The sequence below is a fragment of the Drosophila sulfurigaster genome, chromosome 3 (genome assembly GCF_023558435.1).
Source record: "Drosophila sulfurigaster albostrigata strain 15112-1811.04 chromosome 3, ASM2355843v2, whole genome shotgun sequence".
NCBI lineage: Eukaryota > Metazoa > Arthropoda > Insecta > Diptera > Drosophilidae > Drosophila > Drosophila sulfurigaster.
This window is the reverse complement of record NC_084883.1, coordinates 55,466,373-55,479,871: the sequence shown is the minus strand read 5'-3', so window position 1 is coordinate 55,479,871 and position 13,499 is coordinate 55,466,373. Positions and strand designations below refer to the sequence as shown.

The 13,499-nt window shown below is 43.6% G+C and overlaps 4 protein-coding genes across 4 annotated transcripts; 2 read left to right on the top strand and 2 right to left on the bottom strand.

The window, feature by feature from the left end:
* The first annotated feature begins 183 nt into the window (after nt 1-183).
* On the top strand, nt 184-4,569 carry LOC133840344 (myotubularin-related protein 9). The gene is made up of 7 exons (XM_062272123.1): nt 184-828; nt 888-1,138; nt 1,196-1,550; nt 1,622-2,097; nt 2,159-2,571; nt 2,634-2,731; nt 2,789-4,569. The coding sequence occupies exons 1-7, from the start codon at nt 679-681 to the stop codon at nt 2,864-2,866; spliced, it is 1,821 nt and encodes a 606-aa protein (XP_062128107.1). The 5' UTR covers nt 184-678; the 3' UTR covers nt 2,867-4,569.
* LOC133840342 (protein Pixie) lies at nt 4,191-6,727 on the bottom strand. Its single transcript, XM_062272121.1, has 5 exons — nt 6,585-6,727; nt 6,100-6,330; nt 5,419-6,029; nt 4,635-5,351; nt 4,191-4,568 (listed from the first exon to the last, which is right to left on the bottom strand). Exons 2-5 carry the CDS (start codon nt 6,310-6,312, stop codon nt 4,274-4,276), a joined length of 1,836 nt encoding a protein of 611 aa, XP_062128105.1. The 5' UTR covers nt 6,313-6,330; nt 6,585-6,727; the 3' UTR covers nt 4,191-4,273.
* Nucleotides 6,728-6,924: 197 nt separating this feature from the next.
* LOC133840343 (signal recognition particle subunit SRP68) lies at nt 6,925-9,421 on the top strand. The gene is made up of 4 exons (XM_062272122.1): nt 6,925-7,134; nt 7,268-7,617; nt 7,695-8,357; nt 8,420-9,421. Exons 1-4 carry the CDS (start codon nt 7,041-7,043, stop codon nt 9,131-9,133), a joined length of 1,821 nt encoding a protein of 606 aa, XP_062128106.1. The 5' UTR covers nt 6,925-7,040; the 3' UTR covers nt 9,134-9,421.
* LOC133840346 (uncharacterized) lies at nt 9,359-11,959 on the bottom strand. The gene is made up of 3 exons (XM_062272127.1): nt 11,349-11,959; nt 10,426-10,730; nt 9,359-10,367 (listed from the first exon to the last, which is right to left on the bottom strand). The coding sequence occupies exons 1-3, from the start codon at nt 11,629-11,631 to the stop codon at nt 9,576-9,578; spliced, it is 1,380 nt and encodes a 459-aa protein (XP_062128111.1). The 5' UTR covers nt 11,632-11,959; the 3' UTR covers nt 9,359-9,575.
* Nucleotides 11,960-13,499: the final 1,540 nt, after the last annotated feature.

Here is a 13,499-nt window from a genome sequence, read left to right as displayed (position 1 = left end):
ACTTTTACGTATAAATAAAAGTATATATTATATATTAAAAAAATGTTTTTTTTTCGTATATAGAGAAGTGCGCCATTGCTCTTATTCGAATTGCGCGCGCATTTGGAAGTTGTTTTTTATATTTACCTAACGCCGTCACTAGGAAATAAATGCGGGCTGCGTAAGCTTTGTTCTTGCTGTGTGCGCGCATCAGTGTGACTGGCAACACACCGTTATCGCTAGTAAAGTTAACAAAAGAATGCTATTTAAATGCTAAATAATTCTATAAAAGGTGAGAAATTGTTGCTACAGCGTGTATTAAGTGCTGGCATATGTGCAATAGTCGAGTAGCGTTAGCATAGCGTATTTATACATTGTGACGCCCACACTGCTGTTAACTTGGTGTGCGGTACAAATCAGAGTGGGAAAAGGCGGGTAGGCGGAATAAGAACCAGAAGAAGAAGCAATCAAGTGGCAACAACTGCGACAGCGACAACAGCGAGAACAACAACATCAACATAGCTGCCACTGCGGCAGCGCCACGGGCAGAATGCAAAAAGTTAATTAGCGTGAACAAAATCACCACACGGTGGGTGGCAAAGGCAAAGCCGCAAATTTGTGTATGTTGTGTGTTGGTTGGTCAATGATTGTTGAGTGGGCAAGTGAACTGGAAAGGTGGAAGGAAGCAGGCAGAAGGACATGGAGTTTGCTGATCTGATAAAAACACCCAAATTGGATGGGGTGTTTCTGCACACAACAACAGCGAATGCAACAGTTGAGGGCACCCTCTGCATAACCGGTCACCATTTGCTGCTCAGTGCAAGACAGGAGAACAGCCAGGAGCTATGGGTGAGGAATGTTTGTTGGTTCAGTGATTCGGCAAGTTGCCAATTAACCCAATTACACAGCTGCTGCACAAGAACATCGATAGCGTGGAGAAGAAACCGAGCATGGGCCAGAACATTGTCATGGGCGGCATCATAACGCTCAAATGCAAGGATCTGAGAATTATAGCGCTCGAGATTAAATATGCCAAAGACTTCTTCAACGTGTCCGCCTCTTTAGAGGCATTAAGCGCAATACAGAATCCCGAGCTCGACTATCCGTTCTTCTATAGGCCCATGTATTCTATACTAGAGGATGGCTATACTATGTTTCGGTCAGTATCAAGCAAACACATTTTGATGCTGCTTCTTAAACGGCTTTTTTTTTACAGTCCGGAATTGGAATTCGCACAACTGATTAGCGGCATGAGTGTGGGTGGCGCGTCATCCCCCAATGTGGCAAATATAACCATATGCACGCCTTCAACATCTGCCTTGGCAACGAGCATTCCACATCCGCTGCAAAATGGCTTTGCCTTGGATGCCGCAGCTGCCTTGATGGGTGGTAGCAACATCACCGCCTGTGAGTGGCGCGTGAGCCACGTCAACAAAGACTTTGGTGTCTGTGCTACATATGGCGCCACTCTGATTGTACCTAAAGCAATTAGCGATGAGCAACTGGCGCTCTCCGCTGCATTCCGCGATGGCGGCCGTTTTCCTGTGCTAAGCTACAGACATGAGAACGGCGTACGTTTAATTGCACTCATTATAATCAAATTAAGTCTTCATAATTGTATCTTTCTCTGCATCTGTTCCAGGCCACGCTGATGCGTAGCGCACAACCTTTGTCCATACAGGGCATCAAGCGCTGTCGTGCTGACGAAGCTATACTCAACCTGGTGCTGGGTCGTAGTAAAAAAGGCTTTATTGTGGATACATGGGGCAAAGGCAAATCAAATACGGAAACTGACTTGCATTATTCCCAGTGGAAAAAGGTAAATCGCGCTATTGGCAATGTAAGTTCACCGGCAGCCATTCTTGACAGTTTCGCCAAGCTAATTGAGGCGTGCAATGACACCGGATGCACCACCGATAAATGGTTAACGCGTCTGGAGAACAGCGGCTGGCTAAGTCTAGTGCTTAACTCTCTGAATGCCTCGTGTGTGGTGGCTCAGTGCCTGGATCAGGAGGGAAGTCCGGTGCTAGTGCATGGCGCCAAGGGATTGGACTCTACGCTGATAGTCACATCGCTGGTGCAAATTATTCTCAATCCGGATTGTCGCACTGTGCGCGGGTTAGTCTCTGTTAGTGTCTTATTGACTTACTAATTATTTAATTTAAAATTGTGTGTTTAGCTTGCAAGCTTTGATAGAGCGGGAGTGGATTCAGGCGGGCCATCCGTTTGCCTCACGTCACCGATATTCCTGTTATACGCCGCATCAGACACGCAATAAAAACTCTGGCGCTACCTTTGTGCTGTTTTTGGACTGCATCTATCAACTCTACACGCAGTTTCCCTGCAGTTTTGAGTTTAGCACCCAGCTCTTGATATTGCTTTTCGAGCACAGCTACTTCTCACAATATGGCACATTCTTATGCGACTCAGAACGGGAGCGACACGAACTACAAGTGCACACTAGAACCACGAGTCTGTGGTCTTACCTTAATCGGCCAGACGTGCTACAAACTCTGCTGAATCCGTTATATGAGCCAAACTCCGCTGTGATTTGGCCTTCTGTGGCACCAATTAGCCTGGAATTGTGGAGCGGTGCTTATTTAATACAAATAATAATTACAAATTAATTGGAACTATCTTAAATACATTTGTAGAACTCTATTTACGTTGGGTGATTGATCAACGCAACTTGGTATCGACAATGACACAAATACAAGAGCTGGTTACAAATGAAAAGGAGCTGAGAACTCAGGTGAGTTACTTAATTATTAGCTCAACAAGTGAATTGTAAATTCGTTTTCTTTTCTAGGCTCTGAAACTGCGCAAACAGGCCTTGGAGCTAAGCCAAGAAGTGATGACACTTATCAACGAAGTGGATGATGCATAAAGTTGTTGGCTGCCTCTAGTAGCTGTCTCTCTTAATATATATACACTATTATACACATACAAGATATACACTTATTTTTGATACTTTCTGTAGCCATTTTAAAACAAATTATTTAAGCAAATCTTATTTTGTATACAAAATTCAAGAAGTAACAAATAAGTCTCTAAAAGTTCCATTTAACAAATGTGCTGAAATAACATAACAAACAAAATCTCAACGTGATCTACTATTGGATCCGAACAGGCTCTCTCAATCGTATTGACAAAAGTCCATTTAATCTATAGAATACTAAATACAGTTTACCTTAAATTGTCTCTCTTACTTTCTAACTCAAAGCGCTCTCTTGCATATTGTATTGTGCTTTAAAATGAAACCCAAACAAAATGGCAAATTATCAAATGTTTAACAATTTGAGTCAATTTTTGACGCATTTACTTATGGAATTTTTAACATGATAAGTCTTCAATTTATTAAATAGTACTTAAAGCATGGTAATTGAAATACAGTTAAGCCAGCGATCAAATTTAGCATTATAAAATTTAAAAGATTTGCCTTTTTCGAAACGTTTGTATTTTGTATATTTTGATTCAATCGCAAAAATGTATTGCTTGAAAAGCGTTTAAAATGAATATATTGATAAAACCAAACAGAGGACATCAATTAAGCTGTAAATGTGTTGCTCTATATATACATATATATATTATATATTTAAATGTGTGTTTGTATAAACATAAATGTTTGTAGTTAGTATTGATGCATTATAACTTGTTTGTTTCGAATTGTGATCGTATTTCAAATCATAGTAATTCCTTATGTAATTTGTATGCATATTTTATATTTCTATTGTGTGTATTTTGAGTGTACTATGCTAATTAACAATTTAAGTGCAATAAATACGTTTTATTTTGCAGAAATACATTGAGCGCAATTATTTAAAATTATTCGTTGAATCCCTGACCAGAAATTGCCATTCACCATGTACGTAGACACTGATGCCACCTGTAACGCCTAAATCCAAACTGTTTTTAAAAACAAGGCAATGTTTTGGTTTTGTTAATAAAAATGCAGTCCATTTGCCGTTTTTTTATAAAGTAAATTAATTTATTTTCACTATACAAAAATGTCTTGCCTATTGATTTTGTTTTCATACCATTGAATTGTCGGTGTAAATAAGCATTGTATAAAACTCACTTAAAAATGTTGATGGTCGGCTGATCGGTTGTTCGTAATTTTTGATTTTGGGACAACAATAACAAAAGAAATGTTGAAAGTTGTTGTTCATTGTTTAAAAAATGCAAAAAGTGATAATGTAAACTTTTTAGAAAGAAAGAAACGCAGGAGCAATTAAACGAATGAAAAATACGAGTTATCCAACAAACGCTGACGGCATTCATAAAATTACAAATTTTAACCCGAAAATTCATCTTCCAAGAAGAAGAACTGACCAGATCGTTTCTGTTCCGTATCTTTGACCGAGTTGTTCTTGTTGATTCGCGGTCTAAAATTGTTGGGATCGCGACGGAAAGTAATGCCCAGCAGTTCGAGGAAGCGATTCATGCCATTTAGCAGCGATTGCGGTGAATATGCGGTGGTCTTCACCGACGGTTGACCCTCAATAACAATCACACGATCCGCTAGGTAGGTAGCCATAATGAAATCGTGTTCCACCACAAATCCGGTCTTCTTGGCGTGCAAAATGTAGCTGCAAAATGCGAATCATAACTTCAGAAAGAGCAAATTTACACAAAACAAAAAAATAAAAACTAACCGCTTAATAACCTTGGCAGCGACCAGACGCTGCTCGGAATCCAAGTACGCAGAGGGTTCATCAATCAGATAAACATCAGCTGGCTTGCCTAAGCAGAGTACCAAAGCGACACGTTGCAATTCACCACCGGAAAGATTCTGCACCTCTTGATCCATGATCTCCTCAATTTTCATTGGTTTCATCACGTCCGCAATAAACTGTGGATGCACGTAAGCATCGCGAATCTTGTCGTGCAGCAGATGGCGCACATGATTTTGGAATTTTGGTGAAATTTTTTGCGGTTTGTACGAGATGTTCAGCATGGGTAGCTCTACTTCTCCATCCGGTTGCAGATTACCAGCCAGCATTCGAATGAACGTGGTCTTGCCGGTACCATTTTCTCCGAGCAGCACCAAAATCTCCGAGTCACTAAAGTGACCCTTCTCTACCGTCAACTCGAATTTGCCTAGAGTTTTCACCATGGATGGATAAACGTAATGATTCATACGTTTGATTTCCTCCTCAGTGGCCGACTCTGATACCTTAAACGTGAGGGATTCGGTACGGAAACGCATGTTCTCCGTGGGCACGAAGCCGTCGAGGAAAATGTTTATACCTTCACGTACAGAGAAGGGCATAGTGACAACGCCATAGCAGCCAGGCACGCCATAAAGACAGCAGATGAAATCTGACAAATAATCGAGCACAGATAAATCGTGTTCCACAACAATAATGAATCTGTTGAAAAATGTGACATGTAATATATATATATATATATATATGCTTAGGGAAGCTCATCACTCACTTGGTAGGATGCAGCAATGAACGAATGGTTAAGGCAGCGTTCAAGCGCTGCTTCACATCCAGATACGAGGACGGCTCGTCGAACATGAAGATATCCGCGTTCTGTATGCAGACCATAGCAATGGCGAAACGCTGCAATTCTCCACCAGACAACTGCGAAATCTCACGATCTCGAATATGTGACAAATCCAACATGTCACAGATTTTCGTCTGCAGATCACGCTCATCCTTCTTGTCAAGCAACTCACCAACAGCGCCCCGCACCGCCTTGGGGATCTGATCGACATACTGAGGCTTAACCAAAGCCTTTAAGTTGTCCTCCAATATCTTGGTAAAGTAGTTTTGCAATTCCGATCCACGGAAATAAGCAAGAATTTCCGTCCAGTCGGGGGGATTGGCATATTTACCCAAGTTAGGCTTCTGCTTACCGGCTAAAATCTTTAACGCCGTGGATTTGCCAATACCGTTCTGACCAACCAAACCAAGAACTTCACCAGGTCGGGGAATGGGCAGGCGATGAAGCTTGAACGAGTTTTTGCTATAACGATGCGTTGTGTGCTTATCCAAGTTGCTGGGTAAGTTGATGATTGTGATAGCCTCAAATGGACATTTCTGTAATGAAATGAGACAAAGGCGATTACAAACAGCTGTTTCTAGAAAGAAGAATGCTAGCATCACACACCTTGACACAGATACCGCAACCGATGCAGAGCTCCTCGGACAATGAAGCTATCTTCGAGGTGGGCGTCACTTCGATGCAGAGCTTGCCCATGCGCACGACTGGACATGACTTCTTGCACTCCTGCCGACAACGCTTCGGTTTGCATTTGTCATCGCTGACGATGGCAATACGCGTCTGCTTGTCTGTCTCCTCGTTGTCCTTTCTGCGCGACATGACTGGCTGGCTTTGTGGCTGTGAATGGCAAATTGATTCAATTAATTTCACAATACACTTGGGAGTATTGTCAACGTTGCACAAACGATTTTAAACGACCGTCAAAACAAAACTAGTGCAATGACGAGGGCGCGGGTGAGGGAACCTGCTGTGCAGTGAAAGTATAACCTCAAAACAATAGCTTTCAACACGACTTCCAATGTGCTTCGACAATTGTCATGTTCGCCACACTTTATCTGTTAACTTAATACACTAATTAATATTCCATTTACCTACGAACTAGGCTGAAATTTATTTAAAACTGGCGAACGTTCAACGCCACGCTCTTGCGTCGTCAGCCACAAGTTTCAAAGGGAATGCACAACACTAAATACAAGTGCTGAGTAACTGACTAAGTTGCTGGAAAACATCGATACCTAAAAGTAAACATTTATAAAAAAGTTCAAAAACGTACCCAATTTAAACTGAGTTTTAATGCAAATATTTAAATATTTTTTAAAAAATTATAATAAGCACATTTGTTTCGATTTGAGTGATTTGACAGCTAATATCATTTCCGACATCGTATAGTTGTTGATAAGTATCGATAGTTTGATTTGTAAATCGAAAACAATGATGACGTTTACGTTTGGCGACGATTCCCCGACGACGACCGTCGTGCATCCGTGTATATTGTTTAATAAATCTCTCGATTTGAACGTCTGCAAGCACCTGGCATAGCAAACATTATGGTCGTTGAGGAGCCGAATAGTGGTGAAAATGTGGAGAAAACTGACAGCGGCACTGCCGTAACAGAACCCACGAAAATCTTCACCATCGAAAGTAAGTGCGTGTGAGCACCCGCTTCCCTCCCTCTCGTTGACCAACCAAAGGGGGAGCTGCACTGACAACTAACCTTAAAAATGTAGAAATTGCTGCATATGCAAATTGAATTGAACTTTCACTGTTATTGCAGTTCTCCACATGATAAAGGATGCCCAGCAACAACATGGTCTGCGACATGGTGATTATCAACGCTATCGTGGCTACTGCACACGCCGTATTCGTCGCCTGCGCAAGGCATTGAAGTATCCCCAAGGCGATAAGCGTCACTTCAAGCGTCGCGATGTTACGTTGGCCCATCTCACCGGCAAAAAGGCAGACGAGCGTTACATTCACATACCGCTGATCAGTGCAGAACGTGCTTGGGCCTATGCCATGCAACTGAAACAGGAGGCGAACACTGAGCTGCGAAAGCGCTTTCATTTGATCAACAAGCTGCGGCGCGCTTGCTTTTATGCTCTACAGCTGCAGGAGCTGTGTAATGTAAGTAGAAGTCATAAGTTCAATTGAACTTTGTACGCATTGTTGCTGTTAATAAACAATTTATTTCCATTTGTTAGACTGAGGTGTTTGATGCACGCACCAAGCTGGAGTGCGAAGCCTACGTGGCCTGGATGCATGGCACTCTGCACTTTGAGCTGCAGTTGTGGGATTCTGCCGGTGAACATTTGAAACGCGCCCAAGTTGTCTACGAGAACCTGGCCAAGGCACTGCCCGAGGATGATCAGGAGCTTTATCGCGCCAAGGTGAACGAGTTTACACCGAATTTACGCTATTGCGCCTACAATATTAGTGGCGGCGCTAGTGGCGGCAAGATCGATGAGATACTCGAATTGCGCGCACAGGGAGTTCTGGAGAACCTGGATGTGCTGGTCAGCCAAACGAAGACGGAGAGCAGCGAGGGACTGCAGACGATTGATTGGCGTGGTCGTAAGGTCACCGTACGGCCTGAGAAGGTGCGTCTGTTTCTGCTTAGCACTCAGGAGCTCGACAAATCGCTGGCCAAGACCGCTAAATTGGATGCCAAGATTGAGCTGATCGAACGCATATTGATGGACTGCAAAGATGCCATTCAAGCAGTGCGGGACGAGATCAAACAGGATCCCAAGCTACGCTCTCTGACCACAGGACAGACAGTGTCTGGCGTGCAATATTTGCTGGCATATTTGAGTTATATTCGGCACAGCCGAACGTTGCAGCGCAACTTGTGTTTGGTGGACCAGGTAAGTTGCCCTTTAGTCGACTGACTGTAAGCTCAGCTAATTGCAAACATTTTTGCATTTAGGCCAAGCTGAACTTTGATGATCCCAATCAACAGCAACAAACTACGCAAGCTCAGGGCGATGGCAAGCGAGTGCGTCCCCAGGATCTGGCTCGTCTCTATGAGATAATACTGCAGAACGTGACGGAAATGCAGCAAATCACAGGCATGGAAGAGGATGCGCAATATCAGAGCGAAGTAGCCAATTTGGCGCTAACATTCAAGGCCTTCCGCTGCTATTACATTGCACTCACGCTTATCGACATGAAGAAGTGGAAGGAGGCTGTGGCGCTTTACGAACGCGCCTCTAACTATGCGAATGAATCGCTCAAGGGCCACGCATGTGCCGAATTCCAGTTGCAAGCGGAGCTCAAGAAAATGGTGTCTACCATCGATGGCAGCAAGTTCTCGGCGCATGCCTATAGCGTGCTGGAGGATGACAATAGTGAGGATGCAGGTGGTGTGTCCACCAAATCGCAGAAAACAACGAAACCACTGTACGAGCGCCTTTCGCAATACAAGGAGGACCAATCGCTCCACACTCGGGCGCCCAATGTGTTCAAGCTGACGCCTGATATGGAGCCGATACCCTGCAAGCCGTTGTTCTTCGATCTGGCCATGAACTACGTGGAGCTACCATCGCTAGAGGATAAACTGGAGTCGCCCGACAAAAAGGGTGCATCGATTACAGGCTTTGTCAAGGGCTTTCTTGGTTGGGGCGGTGGCGGTAACAAGTGAAAGATTTCAAGCTACGCTTACATGATCAAAACTATGAGCCCCACTCTATTGAAATTCCATGTTGATGTTGCTTTTATATGAAAAAAAACGTTCAATTTGGAGCGTTTTCTAATTTGTTTTTGCTTTTAGACTCCGGCTTTTTGTTAGTATAATTACCATCAACCCAACAAACACCACAAAAGAAACAAAATACCATAAACATTTGATAACAAAATTCTGTTTAAGTTACAATAGTGAGGAATTATTGGTAATAAAGGAAGCCACAAGTGCTGCAATAGCTATGCGAAATTAATGAAGTTGTGCTGCTTACAGGATAGGTAACACGTTAAATTCATTCTCAGATAATACTCTGGTAACTAACGGAATCAGTTATTACTTAAATTTATTAACAAGCAAACAAACTTATGTGCTATGGTTATATAAATACAAATACTACATCATTTTATCCCAGATAGCCATGCTCGTAGAACTCCAGCGCCAATTCCCTGATGCGCACATGATACTCTGGCGTCAACTTCTGGGTACAGTTAATCTCCTTGCCTGTTAGATTCTGTTCACTGATCTCATCTAAATCGGGTATATTGTTTGCATCGAACGTCACCGCCGGGAGTATCCACATGGAGATGGCCAGTCCATAGTGCACATGACGCACATACTCCTCGCTAAGTCGCTGCAGCGAAAAGACGTCGTACAATTCCGGCAGTTGCTTGGCAGACGGCGTCTGGCGCAGCTGGTGAGCAAGCTCCATGTGCAATGCCTCTGCATAAGCAGCCAGCAAGGTATCCGTGTGGATGTCACGGAGTTGTCGGCGTGTGCTAGTGTAGATGAAATGCAGTATATCGAAGACCGGTGAGCTGCGTCTCATGGCCTGCAGATCAAAGAAAATGACCTCTTCGGTTTGTGCGCGAAACATCAGATTGTTGAGCCATAAGTCACCATGACAGATCACACTAAATGGAGTGGCTGCTGCCGCATTGATGCTTTGCTGCAGCTGGGCAAAGAGCGTCGGTTGCAGTTGTTCAATGAGGCGAATGGCCACCGATAGTTGCCCATCCGTATTGGAGCCATTCAGACTGTCCAGCGCCTGTTGCACTGATGTGTCCAAGATGCGCGAGTAAAAGTCCGCTGCCTCGGGACAGTATACAATCTCCTTCATCTGTGCGCACTTCTGGGCAAATTGAGCCGCCTCCAGCTGCTGAGCAGCTATCGAAGCTGCATGCAATTGCGCCAGTTTCTAGAAGCGTAGAGGTAGTCATATGGCTACTTGGCAAAATCGCATACCAAAAACCCACCTTCATGACCAATAAACATTGTCGTAGCTCCAGTCCAGCCAGGCGATTCTGCATGCGAAATCCCAGCGCCTTGAGATCCTGCAACACAATGATGGCCTCGCCACTGGAGCTTCCGTCGTTCTTGTCGGCGAGGTGACACTGAGGAAACATGGGCTGACGGCTGTAGCGGCAGAGCAGCGGCACCACATGCTGGTACATCTGAATCTCATTGGTAAATGCCTCTTCGCAGCGATACAGCTGTCGACGCGAGAGACTCGCAATCTGTCGCTTGATGATGACCGACCAGCTGCCAGGGAATGCGCCAGCTAAGTATGTATAATTTGTTTATAGTTAATGTAAAGGCGTGACCCAACTCAATTTGATCTGCGTAGGACTTTTAACAGAAGACATGTTGTAAGGGCAGGCAGCTTCTTAATTTATTGCTACCTTTGAATACGCATTCGATTGACACTGTATATTCCGTATTAGTCTTTTTGCTCTCCGCCTAATGCGAGACTAAATTCAAATGCGGCATCAAAAACAAAACAGAAAAACGAGAGTCGGAAGAGAGAGAGAGAGACAAGAGAGCAGCGCGCTCCGTTGTGCAGTTCGAACAGCTGGTTTTTGTTTACGCGCTGTAGTAGAATTTATGAATGAAATTGTTTTCTCGCTACTGTTTGGGTGTTGGTGGTGGTGTGTGTGTGAGAGAGCCGCTCAGTTGCTGCGTTGCAGTAGTGTATGTGAGTGGGCGAGTGTGCGTGTTGACCTTTAGCAAATGTATATTACGTATACGTCGCCTATATCTACATGTGAGTGTATTGCATTTAGAATGCGTGTTACAAGGTCACTCGACGCTAACAACAATGCAATCAATAAACTGAACGAACACAACTTGCGTTTTTAACTGTTTGTGTCTGCTCTACTCTTGTCACTTTGTCACTTACACATCATTTCGCCATCGTTGGCGCCATCTGCCTCGCTGCCAGCAGCAGCCACATCGTAAATTGTCACTCGCTTCACCAAGGACATGTAATTGTCGCCGCTGCTGCTGCCCGCGCTGCATGCGATGCGTCCAATGTCAAAGGTCACCACATTGCGTACACTCAGCAGTTGCCGCAAATGCTCAATGTCCTCCTCATACGGATTGATGCCGGCCAGCGGCTGAAGGATGGCGCCATTGGTCAGTCCTCCTGCTGCTGTTGTCCTTTGTGCAGTCGTTGTGGCCATTGCGCTTCACTGGCCAACTGAAGATTGATTGAAGTTGATGTTGCGGTGGCCCCAAACAATAAATCAGTTTGTGCCCTGACTGCATTTTTGCGACATTGCGCCAGATATCTTAAATTGGGCACAGTGCGCAAATATTTATGTATGTTGTGTTACTTGTTTAATTATTGTATAATATTTTGTGCTTATGCTGCGATTGATTTTGCACCGAATTGCAAAATAAAAGTGTTAATTTTAATTTTGTTGTTGTTGCATTTTGTTGCGAATGCTTTACCGACAGACAAACCTCGCGACGCGCTGCACAACGACAACTGAGGCAGAACGACAGCTCGATTTGCCAAAGCGAATGCGAATGCGAATGCACTCACACATCGACAGCTAGTGCAACGGAGAGCGAGCATGACGCTCTCACTCTCTCACTATGCCCTCTCACTGTGCTAATTGCAGGCTGCAATTGAAAGCCGGCAATGTCTAATGGAGGCCAACGTGTCTCTCTCTCTCTCTCTCTCCTGTTCTCCGTGCTAATATCGTTGTTCAAGGCAGTCAGTGCACTGCGCACTTTCACCCCGTTCGGTGAGAGCGGCACATGGTGCGTATGCTTAACATCGACACTGGCAAAGCGGATGTGATATTGCTCATACGCCGCATGTTCACACATATGTACGGACAAAGTCGTTAGCATTGCACCACAAATTGCGTGCTCTTGAATTTGAAATTGCATAAGGCGTCCTTGGCGTCCACCACCACAACTGCGTCCAGTTGAGTGCGTTTGAGCTCGCTCTCGCTCTAGTCTAAATGTGTCTCTGTGTGTGCAAAGAGTGTGTGTGTGTATGTCGAGTTTGAATAAATACAACATTAAATGCACTCTGAAGGCTGTCCATAAATACAACTGACTGTATCTGCCAAAAATAACTGCGTAAGGGAAGTAAAACTTGGCTTACTAAATAGATAAAGTAATTCATGTAAATTACAGCAATTAAATTGAGCTCTTTTGTTAGCATTAATAAAACATTTAAAAGACCGTATATCTTTCTAACTTCACTCAAAAAGTTATTTAAACTTGACCATTTTATTATCTTTTTATACCATTTATTTACTTATTAGATCTATATAGGGTTTAGTTAAAAGCTGAAGTATTTCTAGCATTAATGAATAATGATTACTTAGTTGTACAAATGCAGTGAATTCATTTAGTTTTATCTATAATAGTTTTATTTGCTATTAAATCTTGCATCTTGTTCAAATCGCGCTCATAAAGTTCAGAGATCGAGCTCATTAAAATCAGCTTGACAGTTTATCTTTGTGTGTGCAAAACAATGCAGCGTTAACCATTGGCCTGTTTAATATGCAACTACAAAATGTCTATTAATTAAATATCAAATTCGACGCGGGCAATAAATAAAGACAAATTTGTTTGGTACCACTCCCAAGAAAATGAAATCAAGATCCGAATCCAAAACAATGTAAATACCACGCCACGCACCTGAGCACCGCCTACACGGCAAAGTTCAAGGCGAGGAAGGGTGATCAAGACTGAGACTCGGAGTTATCCACCCTGGCGCAAAGCTTCCGCATCAGCTGAGATCAGGCGGTTGAATAACCCCCAACTAAAAGCAACCACAACAAATTAGGGTCAAACATGTGCAGCTCACCACGTAGATGGAGACTGAGACAAAGATTGAGACATCGAGTTGAGCATTAAGTTTTCAGGGTCAATCGAGACTTTCAAAAGCCGAAAGCGTTGCTTGGGATTTGGATTCTAAGCAGATTTTTGTTGTTGTTGTTGTTGCTTGTTGGAGGTGTGTGTGCGTAATAATTGAGCTAACAGCGCCTGCGCCCCGGCAAAACTTGCGACCTTTTTTGGCGGGCAT

Coding starts and splice junctions, on each gene's coding strand:
- LOC133840343 (XM_062272122.1), top strand. CDS start 7,041: ATGGTCGTTGAGGAGCCGAATAGTGGTGAAAATGTGGAGAAAACTGAC. Junction 7,135..7,267: donor GAAAATCTTCACCATCGAAA/GTAAGTGCGTGT, acceptor CTGTTATTGCAG/TTCTCCACATGATAAAGGAT. Junction 7,618..7,694: donor AGCTGCAGGAGCTGTGTAAT/GTAAGTAGAAGT, acceptor TCCATTTGTTAG/ACTGAGGTGTTTGATGCACG.
- LOC133840346 (XM_062272127.1), bottom strand. CDS start 11,631: ATGGCCACAACGACTGCACAAAGGACAACAGCAGCAGGAGGACTGACC. Junction 10,731..11,348: donor CAACGATGGCGAAATGATGT/GTAAGTGACAAA, acceptor ATACATACTTAG/CTGGCGCATTCCCTGGCAGC. Junction 10,368..10,425: donor AATGTTTATTGGTCATGAAG/GTGGGTTTTTGG, acceptor CTACGCTTCTAG/AAACTGGCGCAATTGCATGC.
- LOC133840344 (XM_062272123.1), top strand. CDS start 679: ATGGAGTTTGCTGATCTGATAAAAACACCCAAATTGGATGGGGTGTTT. Junction 2,098..2,158: donor GATTGTCGCACTGTGCGCGG/GTTAGTCTCTGT, acceptor TTGTGTGTTTAG/CTTGCAAGCTTTGATAGAGC. Junction 2,572..2,633: donor TAGCCTGGAATTGTGGAGCG/GTGCTTATTTAA, acceptor ATACATTTGTAG/AACTCTATTTACGTTGGGTG.
- LOC133840342 (XM_062272121.1), bottom strand. CDS start 6,312: ATGTCGCGCAGAAAGGACAACGAGGAGACAGACAAGCAGACGCGTATT. Junction 5,352..5,418: donor TCATTGCTGCATCCTACCAA/GTGAGTGATGAG, acceptor ATTTTTCAACAG/ATTCATTATTGTTGTGGAAC. Junction 4,569..4,634: donor GCTGCCAAGGTTATTAAGCG/GTTAGTTTTTAT, acceptor CGCATTTTGCAG/CTACATTTTGCACGCCAAGA.